At 40.1% G+C, this 15,005-nt stretch overlaps 1 protein-coding gene across 1 annotated transcript in view; it reads left to right on the top strand.

Annotated features, from left to right (window-relative positions):
- The window catches only part of LOC147361950 (ATP-binding cassette sub-family C member 4-like), a 177,833-nt gene extending 163,280 nt beyond the window's left edge, over positions 1-14,553 (top strand). The window contains 3 exon segments of the mRNA XM_086330256.1: positions 4,157-4,291; positions 12,524-12,560; positions 12,563-14,553. Of these exon segments, the coding sequence (XP_086186382.1) occupies positions 4,157-4,291; positions 12,524-12,560; positions 12,563-12,627 (237 nt within the window). The 3' untranslated portion in view covers positions 12,628-14,553.
- Positions 14,554-15,005: the final 452 nt, after the last annotated feature.

Raw genomic sequence — 15,005 nt, 5'->3', positions numbered from 1 at the left:
AAATTAGAAATCCTTTTTCTCCTTAGACTCACAACTGTCTCTACATTAGAGAGTTCTTCCTATAGATTTTAGGATTAGCTGGGTGCTTGTGACCTGCTTTCTCTGCAGCCAATAGCACAGCTGTTGCCTCCAATTCCTGCCCACTGCAGTCTTCATATCACCTGAATTCTCCCTAGAACCATGAACAAAGAAGCATGCGACAATCTGCACTTACATTAACAGTATTGTTGTTTGTGGTCAACATTTTCACTGTCTCTAATTCCAAATAATTAGAGAATTCTTTGGAAATGAATGATGAAGAACCAAAACCAGGGACAGGAAACTCAGATTCCACCTCTTTTGTTTATAGTCACTCTTATGATTTTATGTTTTTTTTTTTTTTTTTTATGTTTCTTCCTAAACACAAACCTCTTCTCAGTAGAATTTTCCCTAGAGAAATCAAAACCAGAAACTGTTGTAACCTCCCCACCTGGAAAGCACAACAGCTCATGCCTAACTAGAGTTTTACTTAAATTCTGTTTTTCACCTTCATGGAACATTTCTTTCAGAAGCCTGCTGCTGCTGCTAAGTCGCTTCAGTCGTGTCCAACTCTGTGCGACCCCATAGACGGCAGCCCACCAGGCTCCCCCGTCCCTGAGATTCTCCAGGCAAGAACACTGGAGTAGGTTGCCATTTCCTTCTCCAATGCATGAAAGTGAAAAGTGAAAGTGAAGTCACTCAGTCGTGTCTGACTCTTAGCAACCCCATGGACTGCAGCCTACCAGGCTCCTCCCTCCATCCATGGGATTTTCCAGGCAAGAGTACTACATGGCTGCAACTAGAATACTTCAGAAAAGGAAACTACTTCAAAAACTCCAAAAGATTTCATTCAAGTTTTCAAAGGAAAATAACTAATATGGATGTAGAAAGCACAGTTGGGGAGAAGAGATACTTTAAGAGGGGGGTGCTTATTTGCAAAGGCAGCAGATTTAGGAAAGTGACTGTGGAGGTGACCGTGAGCCAGCCTTCATCATCCCCCTAGTGAGAGACTAATTTATTATTTCAAGATCTAGGAAAGGATTTTGAGTTAATACTTGCCATGTTGCCCTGTCACTGAGAAAATCATGGGCACCCATTTTACCAATGAGGGACCCACGATGCAAGTTTGGACAGCTGTCCTTGTGTCCTCACCTGGCAACCAGAAACAGAGATATGACACAGACCTTCCCCTTGCAACTCTACTTGTTGATAAGTGGGGCTCTATCTCTATTGTTGTCATCATTTCTTATCGGGCTTTAACTCCATCCTCTCCTGCCCCCCACCTCTCTGTGCACTCACCCACCTCTCTTTGCATTCCTCTTTTTCGCTGATGGCATCTTGCTAATGAATGGATCAAGTTATCTTGCAGTGGGTCCATTTAATTTTTCTATCTAGACAGCTACCAGGAATGTCTACACATAAACAGGTTTGATAAACATGTCTTCATTGAGCTTATGTAACTCATTTACTTATCCAACATAATGTGCTTTTACTTAACCTACTAGAGCTTGAAAGTAATTCAAGGTTGGGTTCCTGGAGAGATCCTGGGGTTCAGGGATTATTATCACACCAATTTGAATGTGATTTAGTTTATAGTTTAACTTGTGTTACAGAAAGTGTGGGTACATAGTGGGAAATTATGCGAGATTTTTCTTATAAGGGATGTTAAAAATCCAAAACTATACCTATTTTTCTGTACATAAAGAGAATTTAGATTTGCTTTATGTTTATTTGTTCTGAAATATCTAGACTCTTTAATCAAGCCAGCAAATGTGAAGGCTAACTTGGTAAAATTCTATTTCCAGCCATTTTTTAGTCTATGTCCCATCTTAGCTCTTGCAGCCCTTAAGTTTAAGTTGCCTTTTAGGGTTAATTAGATCCTATTACTTTTGCTTTTATTTCTTTTGCTTTGGGAGACTGATCTAAGAAAATATTGTGACTTATGTCAAAGAGTTCTCTGCCTGTGTTTTCCTTTTGTTTCATAGTACCCAGTCTTATCTTAGGTCTTTAAACTATTTTGAGTTTATTTTTATCCACCTATGCAGCTTTCCCAGTACTATCTAGCAAAGAGACTGTCTTTTCTTCAATGTATATTCTTACCTAATCTTTCATAGATTAATTGAACATAGATATTTGGAGACCTGTGTTTTAAAACTGCAGTTTTTCTTCTTCTACATCAGGAGGAGCAGTTATGTTCTATTATGCTATGTTTAAGTAAAATTCCACATTCAGGGCATCTAAATTGGCAAGTCCAATTGGCATATAGAAAATTCATTATGTGGATGAGACAGTCAATTATTCTTGGACTCTTCTGAGAAAGCTGCTCTTAACAATGATTGACAGTATAAACAAAAGATTAATAGGAAAATGTCCTTTGTGAGACTTAAAAAATGTTTCCAATTAAATAAAAAGGAAGAAGTTAACTGCAATACCTATATGTGGAAAAAATAACTTGTGTCTTGTTTAGAGTTCCACCATATTCTCTTCTTTTTTTAAAAAAAAATAGCTTTATTAATTTATTTTTTGGCTGTGCTGAGTCTTCATTGCTGTGTGGGCTTTTCTCTAGTTGCAGCAAATGTGCAGAATTCTTGCAGAGGCTTCTGCTGGGGAGCACAGGCTCTAGGCGCTCAGGCTTCAATAGTTGTAATGTGGGCTCACTAGTTGTGGTGCATGAACTTATTTGCTCCACAGCATGTGGGGTCTTCCCTGCCTAGGGATCAAACCTGGGACTCCTGCATTGGCAGGCAGATTCTTTAACCACTGAGCTACCAGGTAGGCCCATACTGCATATTCTCTTTAGATACATTTACTCTAAATATGACCTAAATGAAGAATTAAATTCCACTTAACATCAGAACTGTGTTTGTAGTTCTGTTATTTGGGTCAGTTGTTTCAGGTACTTTCCCCCCTCCATAACCATTAACCAAGGTCACTCATAGGTAGAAAGACAGAGTTAAGAGCCCCTTCTTCTCCCTTTCAATGTCCAACTAACAGGTTTATTAATGAACAATAAAAGGGGTGAAAGGCAGGCAGCTTAAGAAAGAAAGAGAAAGAAGCAAATAAAGGTAATTTGTGAAAATAGATTCAGATTCTAGGCAGTTCAGGTTGGGCTGCCCCATGTGCTGTGCAGGCTGTGATCACTTCAATTTGGAGCTCAATTTCTTATTTGCTTTTATAGTCTTATCCAAAAAGAAAAGTTGATTTCTAGAAATTCCTTCTGTGCGGAGTAGTTCTGCAAAAGCTGCTTATACATCAGCTCTTTTTGCCAGACTTCCACTCTCATAATAATAAACTACAGCCACAGCCAACTTCAAGAAGCATCTTAACCTCTTGGACAAGGAATTCTCCCCCTCTTGTTGTTCAGTCACTCAGTCTCTCGGTTTCCCATCCTTTGTGACCCCATAGACTGCAGGACTCCAGACTTCCCTGTCCTTTGATACTTACCGGAGTTTGCTCAAACTCATGTCCATTGAATTGGTGATGCCATCTAACGATCTCATTCTCTGCCGTCCCCTTCTCCTCCTGCCTTCAAACTTTCCCAGGATCAGGGTCTTTTGTAGTGAGTCAGCTCTTCCCATCAGGCGGCCAAAGTAATGGAACTTCAGCTTCAGCATTAGTCCTTCCAGGAGGGCTGACATAATCCAGGACCCTAATGAAATTCCAGAAGCATTTACTTTTTTTTCCCCCAAATATTGCTCAGATTGTCAAATCAACTTGATAATTAATTTGTTGTCAGGACACTGCCATGTGGTTTGTAGGATGTCCACCTACTTTTTAGATAAATGCAGTCTGATTTTCTTGAATCGAGACATGTCCAACTCTGTGTATCTGTATAAATCGCTCTCAGACTAATGATAACAACCCCAAATGCCCTAGGCAGAATATAAAATGCTACAGACTGTCCAGTTCCAGTAATCATATTCTAAACTTTTCATTTTCTTCCTTTCCTATAACCATATAATGATGAAAGGTTGGGCTGGGCCTTTGTGTGCCTAGTAAAACAGGGGAATCAAACCACTTAAATACCTCCAGTCCTACCACCCAATTTCTCCCCGACCTGCCCCCTTTTTAAAATATTGTCTGAGTTGTGTTACTGGGGGATACAGCGTGCTAATGGGTTTCTTTCTGCTGTTAACAGGTTTTGGATTCAGGGACACAGAAAGAATATAGTCGGCCATATAATTTGCTGCGAGATAGAAACAGTCTATTTTACAAGATGGTGCAACAACTGGGCGAGGCGGAGGCTGCTGTCCTCACCAAAACAGCAGAAGAGGTGAGCCTGCTGTGGGAAGCTGTAATTAAAATTCGCCTCCAGGGTGCACTCTTCACAAGATCTCCACCAAGGGTCTGGGAACAAGCACTCTGTGCTCTGTTCAATTAGAAGCCACTAGAGAGGAAGTTTCATGACTGGGTCTTAACAACATGTGGCAGGTGGAAGGCAGGTCTGCTGAGAATCTGCAGCAGTGCTGGGGGTGGGGTCGGGATGTGTGAACCCTTCTGTGTGCACACACCTGTGCCTGAGACAGAGATTTTGGATTCGACTTTCCACGTGTTCGGACTCTGAATTGAGATTCTCATGGAGCACTGAACACCCTCATTTTGAAGACCCTTTACATTCATTCTGATTAGTGTTCAGCACATTTGTGATACAAGTTCTGTTGAGGAATATCCAGAAAATTTGAGAGTTTAAGGGGAAAAATCTTGGATTATTTTGATTCTAGGAAGATCTTCCAGAGAAAGGTATAGGTCTCTTCTGTTTTGTAATCTGTAAAGAAAACTTTTACCTGAAATTATCACTTTCTCCCTAATTCTTTGTTGTTTAGAATTTGGTTCATTTGCCCCCCATGCTTCCTCTATATTCTAGAAGATGAAATTTTTATCAGGACAAATCAAGAACTCACAACACCTTCACACTGTAGTCTGAATGGTGCCTGAAGGTTACAGAGCACTTTCTCAGAGATGAGGTGTGTGAGGCACTAAGCACTGTGTGTGGTGTGAGGAAGGGGCTCAGTGAGTGACATTCAGGTCACATGGTATCTTCCTAACAGAACTGTAGTGGTAGCCAAGGTCTGGTTTAAGAGGCTTAGCCATTGTCATACAGCCATCTGTAATTCTTTCTGGGACAAGGTGGGAGTGGGATTGGGGTCGATGGGAAGACAAAGGGAAGGAAGGAACGTCTGGTGTTCTTGCCCCTTAACATGCATGGTTCATGGTGGGAAGTGGCTTCCCCATCGAAAATTTATCTCTGGGTGATAAATTATCTTTGTATGTCCCCTTCTTCATACTTTTCTGCCTTTCCCAGATTTTCACTTGTAAACAGAATAAGACTATTTGTTATTTGTGTAATATTTAAAATGTCTTAAAGAAAACATGCCCCAGTATCTTAAGTACTTGTATATGAACGATTTATCTAAAATGTGGCCTGAGTTCATCTCAATCCTCTGTAGAAATGAGGAAATGCAGAGCAGGACTTTCCGCTGCTCATCGGGTAGATTTCCTGGGTCCCAGAACTGGCTGAAGAATTGGCAGAGCTAGAGTTCATGCTTAGGTTTAGGGAAAAGGAAGTCTGTATTCTTAACTTTTCATAAGTTACTTACATTGTGTGCAACTGTTGAGAAGCTGAACAAGGAACTCTGTATTATTTTTATGCCCAAAATTCACAGAGTGCTTTTAACCACTAGAGTGTCTCCCAGTCAGACCATCCTTCCTGAGACCTAGAGAGCCAGGAATCTCCCAAACTCTTTTGCTCTTTTGACCTTAGGCATTTCACATCCCACTTGTATGTCAAAGTCTTCATTTTAAAACTATATTATCATGACATTGAGTAATAAGAAATAGAACACAGAATTTTAGATTGGTTCAGATAATAAGATAATAGGATTCAACCCTCTCTTTGTACAGGTGAGGAAACTAAGGTGCTTTAGAAGGAACATGGCCCTATGTATATAACTGGTGTTAAGCTAGTGCAGCAGACACAGAATTATAAATTTGTTGTTTCAGTAAATATTTTAAAACAAGTGTAACATACATACTGAAGCAGACATAGGTCATAGAATTAGAAATCTTGAGATTCCTGGCCTAGTAATCCTGCACCTACTCTAACAATATTAATAGTAAGTTACATTTGTGTAATTCTTCATAATTTATTTTATATAGTTCTCACATGTATGATTTCACTTACTTTCCTGATGGTCCATTTTTATCCCATGTCATGGATAAGGAGAGTGTGTCCAGAGTTCACCCAAGGTCACAGAGCTGGTCCAGGAAGCACAGAGGGGGAATTGCTGGGGAGTCTGGGTGCTGTCCTAGGTACTGCGTTCTGTGTCGAGCCTGAGAACACTGCTCCTATCATGTGGTAGCCGAAGTTCACATGGAGGCAGAACCTCACTCTTGGATTTCAGTCCTGCCACTGGCTCAGGTCACCTCTACAGAAAGAAATACATTTCTTAATTCTCATCCCATCCTGACATTACTTCTGTATATTCTGCATCCTCTTAGGAGGATAAGCTGTCAGATTATCAGTTTTTTGAATGTGCAAGCATCAGATATCAATGCATTGTTCAGAGCTATTACACGGGGAGCATTAGCCTAAATCATAAGGTTTTCACTAATAGAACAGAATTCATTCATCTGAAAAGAAAACCCAATATCTGGGAGAAGGTGCTTCCACATCATAGTTTGTTGATCTCGTAGCTCAGGTGAGCTTATCGCTGTTTGATTGACCCTTTTGGATGATCCATGAAATAGAGAAAGTCCCTTTTAGATACATAAAGCTAAAGGGGGCTGTAGTTTGCTAGGGCTGCCATACAAAGACCAAAGAGTAGGCGACTTAAACAGCAGAAACTTGTATCCTCACAGCCCTGGAGGTAAGAAGTCTGAGGTCAAGGTGTCAGCAGGGTTGGTTTCCTCTGGGTCTCGCTCCTTGTCTTGTAGACACCATCTTCCCTCTGTGTCTCACATGCTCTTCCCTCTGTGTGAGCCTGTGTCCTGGTCTCTTCTTATGAAAACTCCAGTCTGTTAGATTAGGACCCACTTGTATGATTTCATTTTAACTTTATTGCCTCTTTAAAGATGCTGTCTCCAAATACAGTCAAATTCTGTGCTACTGGGGGGTTTAGGACTTCAACATGTAAAATTGGAGATGAGAGTGTAACAGGCAGGAAGACCAGAGGTCTCCAAATGGAGGGAGTAGGTTGCAAGTGTCAGACATTTTTTATCTCTCTCTTAAGCTGCAGGAGGAAACAAACTACTAGTGATACATTTTTTCCCCTTCTCTGTACAAATTTATATCCGCAGAAAAAGAAATGCAAAAAGGTAAAATGGTTGTCTGAGGAGGCCTTACAAATAGCTGAGAACAGAAGAGTCGCTAAAGGCAAAGGGAAAAAGGAAAGATACACCCATTTGAATGCAGAGTTCCAAAGAATAGCAAGGAGAGATAAGAAAGCCTTCCTCAGTGATCAGCACAAAGAAATAGAGGAAAATAATAGAATAGGAAAGACTAGAGATCTCTTCAAGAAAATTAGAGATACCAAGGGAACATTTCATGCAAAGATGGGCTCAATAAAGGACAGATGTGGTATGGACCTAACAGAAGCAGAGATATTAAGAAGAGGTGGCAAGAATACACAGAAGAACTATACAAAAAAGATATTCAACACCAAGATAATCACGATGGTGTGGTCACTCAGCTAGAGCCAGATATCCTGGAATGTAAAGTCAAGTGGGCCTTAGGAAGCATCACTACGAACAAAGCTAGTGGAGGTGATAGAATTCCAGTTGAGCGAACTCAAATCCTAAAAGATGATGCTGTGAAAGTGCTGCACTCTATATGCCAGCAAATTTGCAAAACTCAGCAGTGGCCAAAGGACTGGTTAAAGTCAGTTTTCATTCCAATCCCAAAGAAAGGCAATGCCAAAGAATCCTCTAACTACCGCACAATAGCGCTCATCTCACAGGCTAGAAAAGTAATGCTCAAAATTCTCCAAGCTGGGCTTCAACAGTATGTGAACTGTGAACTCCCAGATGTTTAAGCAGATGGCTTTAGAAAAGGCATAGGAACCAGAGGTCAAATTGCCAACATCCACTGGATCATCAAAAAAGCAAGAGATACATGTTTCCAGGAAAACATCTACTTCTGCTTTATTGACTATGCCAAAGCCTTTGACTCTGTGGATCACAACCAACTGTGGAAAATCCTTCAAGTGATGGGAATACCAGACCACCTTATCTGCCTCCTGAGAAATCTATATACAGGTCAGGAAGCAGCAGTAAAAACTGGACATGAAACAATAGGCTGGTTCCAAATCGGGAAAGGAGTACATCAAAGCTGTATATTGCCACCCTACTTATTTAACTTATATGCAGAGTATGTCATGAGAAACTCTGGGCTGGATGAAGCACAAGCTGGGATCAAGATTGCTGGGAGAAATATCAATAACTTAAGATATGCAGATGACACTACCCTTATGGCAAAAAGTGAAGAACTAAAGAGCCTCTTGATGAAAGTGAAAGAGGAGAGCTAAAAAGTTGGCTTAAAGCTCAACATTCAGAAAACGAAGATCATGGCATCTGGTCCCATCACTTCATGGCAAATAGATGGGGAAACAGTGGAAACAGTGATAGGCTTTATTTTGGGGGGTCCAAAATCACTGTAGATGGTGACTGCAGCCATGAAATTAGAAGACGTTTGCTCCTTGGAAGAAAAGTTATGACCAACCTAGACAGCATATTGAAAAGCAAAGACATTACTTTGACAACAAAGGTCCATCTAGCCAAAGCTATGGTTTTTCCAGTAATCATTTATGGATGTGAGAGATGGACAATAAAGAAAGCTAAGCACTGAAGAATTGATGCTTTTGAACTGTGGTGTTGGAAAAGACTCTTGAGAGTCCCTTGGACAGCAAGGAGATCAAACCAGTCAATCCTAAAGGAAATCAGTCCTGAATATTCATTGGAAGGACTGATGCTGAAGGTGAAACTCCAATATTTTGGCCTCCTGATGTGAAGAACTGACCCATATGAAAAGGCCCTGATGCTGGGAATTATTGAAGGCAGGATGAGAAGGGGATGGCAGAGGATAAGATGGTTGGATGGCATCAGTGACTCAATGGGCATGAGTTTGAGTAAGCTCTGGGAGTTGGTGGTGGACAGGGAACCCTGGCATACTGTAGTCCATGGGGACGCAAAGAGTAGGATAGGACTGAGTGACTGAACTGAACTAATGCAAACTTAAAAAGTGGTTTCTTTTAAAATTCTGTGTTGCCATAAGGATACCTGGTTCCACCTGAACTTAACTTTCTCAAACCTTGAGCTAACCAAAGCATTTTTCTTATGGAAATGTTTGTCTTAAACTATGCAAATGAACTATGTATTTACCCTGGACTCTGTCTACAAGTGGGTTCCCCCTAAGACTCAGAATTGACATGACAAACCAGTACGTTTTACTCATGCAAATGTTCTCGTAAGCTATGTCAATGAGACTGTATTTGCTTAGAAACCTGCCTTTCTTCAAGATTCATGTCAATCATTTTATGGCCAGGGACAACTCACCTTGTGCCAATGTTATCTCAAAATGCACATTGTTTATGATGGGCCTGGTGCCAGTCTCTGAGTTCTGAGACATTTCCTTTCTCTAATTAGCAGACTGCTAGTAGTTGTATGGATCTTCCCTGTAGCTCAGATGGTAAAGAATCTGCCTGCAATGCAGGAGACCTGGGTTAGATCCCTGGGTTGGAAAGATCCTCTGAAAAGGGAATGGCAATCCACTCCAATATTCTTGCCTGGAGAATCCCATGGACAGAGGAGCCTGGCAAGCCACAGTCCATGTGGTCGCAAAGAGTCGGACACAACTGATCGACTAACATTACTATAGTAGTAGCTATATAACATCCACCTAAAGACTATCAGAGGACTCTCTTTCTGTCCCCTTCTGATGTCTATGTCAGAAGCTTTCTCTATCTCTTTTATTTTTTTTTTCTTTTTCTTTTTTTTTTTTAAACATTTTTTTTTCTCTCAAGGGAGCGGAAGAACTAGGAGGAGCTGGAGCTGCCTCGGTTTCCCCAACTGCAAACTGCCGGCAACGGAAATGACGCTACTAGCCGTGCGCTCCCTGCAAGCACCGCGACCCGGAAGTCAGGGAGCGAGACGGTGGGAACGCCTTCCCCGGGACACTGCTCGTCCCCGCCCCGCCCCACCGGCTTCTCCGATTCTCTATCTCTTTTATACTTTAATAAAACTTTATTACACAAAAGCTCTGAATGATCTAGCCTCATCACTAGCCCCAGATTGAATTCTTCTCCTCTGGATGCCAAGAATTGCAATGTCTTCATGATTCCACAACAGCCTTTCAGAAGGGACACAGTTCAGCTCTAAGAATAAATACCTATCATCCATTCTGTTCTGTGACGAAGCAGATCTGGTTGAGGTTTTTTGAAGTTTCTTTGTTCCCAGGGTGTAACAGAGGTGTCATTTTGTCTATTCATGCCATCACCGAATACAGCCCAGAAGTTATAAAATTATCATATCCTAGCTCCAGGAGCCTGGACCCATTTGAATAGATGGAAGAGGCACTTAGCATCCACGTGGCCTTGTGTCCCCCAGCGCCTCTGAGCCTCAGGTCCTCACCTGTGTGTAGAGCAAGATTACAGCCCTGCTGGCTTCTTCACACTTACCACAGGGATCAGATGAGAGAGCACATGCTTAAGTGCTTGAAGAATATAGAGCGTTTTACAGTATAAAAGTGGGATCATTTTGTAAAAGGCTGTAGGTAGAAACCTTGCCTCCCAATAATAAAACAAATAAACCCATAGTTCTTCTAGGTTGCTTTAGAGACTCTAAATCAGGGGTCCCCAACTGCTGAAGATCCTTTGCAGTATTCAGTTCAGGTATTTCAGACCATGAAGCAAAGTCCTTTTCAGTTAAAAGTTGCTAAAAATAATATTTTCTTTATAAAAAAAATTGTATTGAGAAGGGTTATGGAGAAAGGAACCAGGTGATTTTGGAAAGAATATTAAGCAGTAGAAAATGAAATTAATTTTCCTTTGTTCCTTTAACTGTTTTTAGTTTCACCAAAAGAGTACATAAATCTATAATCACAAAATATGTCTAACTTAATAAAATGGAGGAGGGTGATGATATGCAATTAACCAGCCACCCCCTACCCCCGACTCCCACCAAAGGCTTTATTTTTAAATGCTTCTATTACAATGGAAATAGCCTCAGATTTCAGCCAGTGGGCCCAAGCATTCTTGGAGGGTTTATTTTTCTCCTTAAGTGACATTTAAATATATAGCATTTCATATGCAGAGCAGGTTATGTTAGCAACAAGAGAGTAAGAAAGTGCACTTAATATGAAGGTGGGTGTCCTAGTGCTTTTTTGTTTCGTGTGTGTGAAGTCCATTCTCTCTCATGATAACTTTGTTTACAGCACCCACAATGCACTTGCGGTCAGGTTTTATAAAAGAGATCTGGGATCATATGAGTCAGACACGACTGAGCGACTGAACTGAACTGAACTGAACTGAAGCAACCCAGTTTGTGAAATGAGTCAGCCTCTGATAGACGATACATTTTCTGTTTTAAAGACTCAAATGAAACTTTCACATTCTTCTTTGAGGATAAAGAGTTACACTTGAAGTTGTTTTTTTGCCCAAACATGTTTAGAGTTAAGGCTTCACAAGCCATGATATTATTTTATTTTGTTATGTGCATCTGTAAAGAACCGAGATGCAATATAGCTACTAAAAACTGATTATTGTGGAAGTTGAGAGCACTTCCTTTCCTCTGTGTTCTGATTATACACTGAGAAGACCTGTATCTCTTCCAGTTCAGCTAGAGTTTGGTAGAATTCAGCAGCTCAAAGGTCTGGCAGAGATCTGTCCTATTATTGGGTATCATCTTACATTTTAGAGAAGTCTCTTGGTTGAGTCATTGTTAGCATTTTTGATTCTCTTTTCATTCTTGGGACCCACTATCCACAAATCACATTTCTTTAGGCCCTATAACTGCTTTGCCGCACAAATTAAACACCAGGATATTTCATACATATATGCCAGTGTTTCAGTGCCTGTCAATCAGAGTTTATAAAATATAAAGATAACAACCTGATACTAACATCCAAATCTGTTGTGCTCCTTTTATGTGTGAAAATGACAAACCCTGTTCAGATGCTAGTTTTCCTATCCTCTTTGTTACCCTGCTTTTAATTTATTTCAGGGAACAAAATGATTTTGCTTATCAATTTACTATAGTGATAAAGCATATCTGTGAATCAGAATGATCAGAAATCTAGGAGATCTACAGGTTATTTGGCATCACATCCAGCCCCACTGAGGGTTTTAATGGGGCAATTTCCTCCATAGAATAAATACAACCCTGGTTTTTTAAAACTATGCCTCCAATAGTGATATGATTGCTTCACATGAAGAAGGAAACCTAGAAATGTGTTGCCTTAGGAGGAGGACTTTAAAATTTCTAAACATGTTGTTTTTGTCTTTTTCTCCCTCAGGTGTACTTCAAAAGGAGACAGCCAGATATAACAGTGACCTTGTGGTTATGAATGTTCCCAGTGGACAGCCCTCAGCCTTAACAATTTTTGCGTCAACACTGTGATTCTCCCATGAGTTTATGTCTATTCCAAAGGCTTTTTCCCACTAGGTTTTGCACTGCATAAACTATATTCTGCTTTTTTTACGCCAGCAACAAATATTTACACAAGATGTTAGTTCTCCAACTTCACTCAATGATTTCAAGCTCTTGAAAAAGGATTTATTATGTTTACTTAAATGTCATATTACTTGCTTTTTTATCCAAATCAGAGGTGCAGGCCACCAATAATAGCCATCTCCCAGGTTTTGTGTCTTGAGAGACTCCAGAGCCAAACTAATTTTCTAAGATTTGAGACAAAGTTGTCACAGGTGTTTTTTTTTGTTTTTTGTTTTTTTTTTTACTGTTTCCAGAATTACATATTACTTTCCAGTTATATTAGGGATTCTGTTTACTTGAAGACTGTGTGAAGTTGTTGTTTTGTGTCCACTTCCTTTAACATGACTAGGATCCATTTTTCCACCAAAAGACCTCTGGTTAAAATACTACAGAGAAACCTGATAGGAAAACATACAATATACTATAGTTTAAGTATCCAAAAAAGTAGATATATGGTTAAATACAGAAGGACAATATTATATGTTCTAAAAGAGAAGGAAGAGAAAATATGCTTTCTCAAAATAGGAGCCCTTCTAAGGGATTTGCTAATGAAGGACAGACATGTGCTAGACTGTCTTCTAGATAGAGGATTTTAGGTTTGTTTTTTTTTTTACATTACAAATGGTGGTAAAGTATATATAACATAAAACTTACCATATAACCATTTTTAGTCACATAATCCAGTGGCATTAATCACATTCGCAGTGTTGTGTAGCCACATTGGGTAACTTTTGGTAATTATGTTTTTTCCAATTCAGTGTGTTGTTATGTTATTTCCTGTGAGTTTGTCTTGATTGGCATATATTTATTCACAATATCTTATATGTTTAATATCTGCAGCACCTCTAACTGTGTTCTTTTGGCTTTCTAATTTTCTTTTAGCCTTTTTTATAAATAATCTTGCATAACTTTTTCCTGTTTTCAAAGAATCAACTTTCTGCTTGATTGATGCTCTCTTTTTTCCCCAGTTCATCATATCATTCTTTCCTTCAACTTTTCCTTAACTTTGAGGTTTTTCCTCTAAATTCTTAAATTGAAAAGAGATTATTAACATCACTATTTTTCTAATATAAATATATAAAGCTTACTTTTTCCCTAAGATCCACTTTAGCTGCTACCTGCAAGTTTTGGTACTCAACACCGTTGATAGCCATAGTATTATATATTTTCTAATTCCTAATCTAATTCATTAACTATATCTTTTACCCATGAGTTATTTATAAGTATGCTATGTTATGCTATGCTATGCTAAGTCACTTCAGTCGTGTCCGACTCTGTGCAACCCCATAGACGGCAGCCCACCAGGCTCCCCCATGGGATTCTCCAGGCAAGAACGCTGGAGTGGGTTGCCGTTTCCTTCTCCAATGCATGAAAGTGAAAAGTGAAAATGAATTCACTCAGTCATGTCCGACTCTTCGGAACACCTTGGACTGCAGCCTACCGGGCTCCTCTGAACATGGGACTTTCCAGGCAAGAGTACTGGAGTGGGTTGCCATTGCCTTCTTCAATTCTTAAGTATAATGTTTTCTAAATTTTAAATTCAAATGGATTTTTTTTATTAGATTCAGCCATGTGGAACTGCTAACATTCAGTCTTTTTTATAAGTGATAAAGTGGCAGTTTCATATGGTTCAACATATAGTTTTCTTTTGTTATTAACATATAACTTTATTTCATTTGGTCAGACAACATTAGATTGTGAATTTTAAACCATAGGTAACCACATTCACACAAAAGGTCCTTCTTTCTACCATTTTGTATTTTATTGGGGGGATTTAAAATGTTATAAGTACATGTGTAACCAGTAATTTTCAATAAAAATCCTCCGCAAATACTGGAATGTTTTCTGATACGTGTTGCAGGCTGGTTCTCTGGGATTGCAGACTCAGATGGAATTTAGTGCTGGGATGTGTATCAGGGTTGCCCTTGGGGTCAACACTGTGGAATCAGGAGGGAAGAAACAGGGTAAGGCAGAGGGAAGGATCAGTCTGGATCACTGGCCAGATGACCTTAGCTGACCCCATGGGGGTCTGGAGTGGTGATGGCCCCTCAGGGTTGTCCTGACACATCCAGTGACCAGGAATTTATACCTCCACCCAGATGGGTCATTGCATGCAGGCTGCCCCCAGAGGGGCTGGTGGTTTAAGGTTGCCCACTGGCAGCACTTACAGCTGCTGGACAATGAGTCCCTGAAGGGAGATCAGGACAGCACGTCTCCATGTCCCCTCTGGGCATGTATCACAGCTCCAGAGGTAGGTGATGAGGGTGTACTGTGGTGGAGACTCT

Source organism: Bos grunniens, chromosome 12 (assembly GCF_055505025.1).
Source record: "Bos grunniens cultivar Pamir isolate PY7600 chromosome 12, Bosgru_T2T1.0, whole genome shotgun sequence".
NCBI classification, from domain to species: domain Eukaryota; kingdom Metazoa; phylum Chordata; class Mammalia; order Artiodactyla; family Bovidae; genus Bos; species Bos grunniens.
Note: the sequence above shows the minus strand (reverse complement) of the source record. Positions and strands in the feature narration are given on the sequence as shown.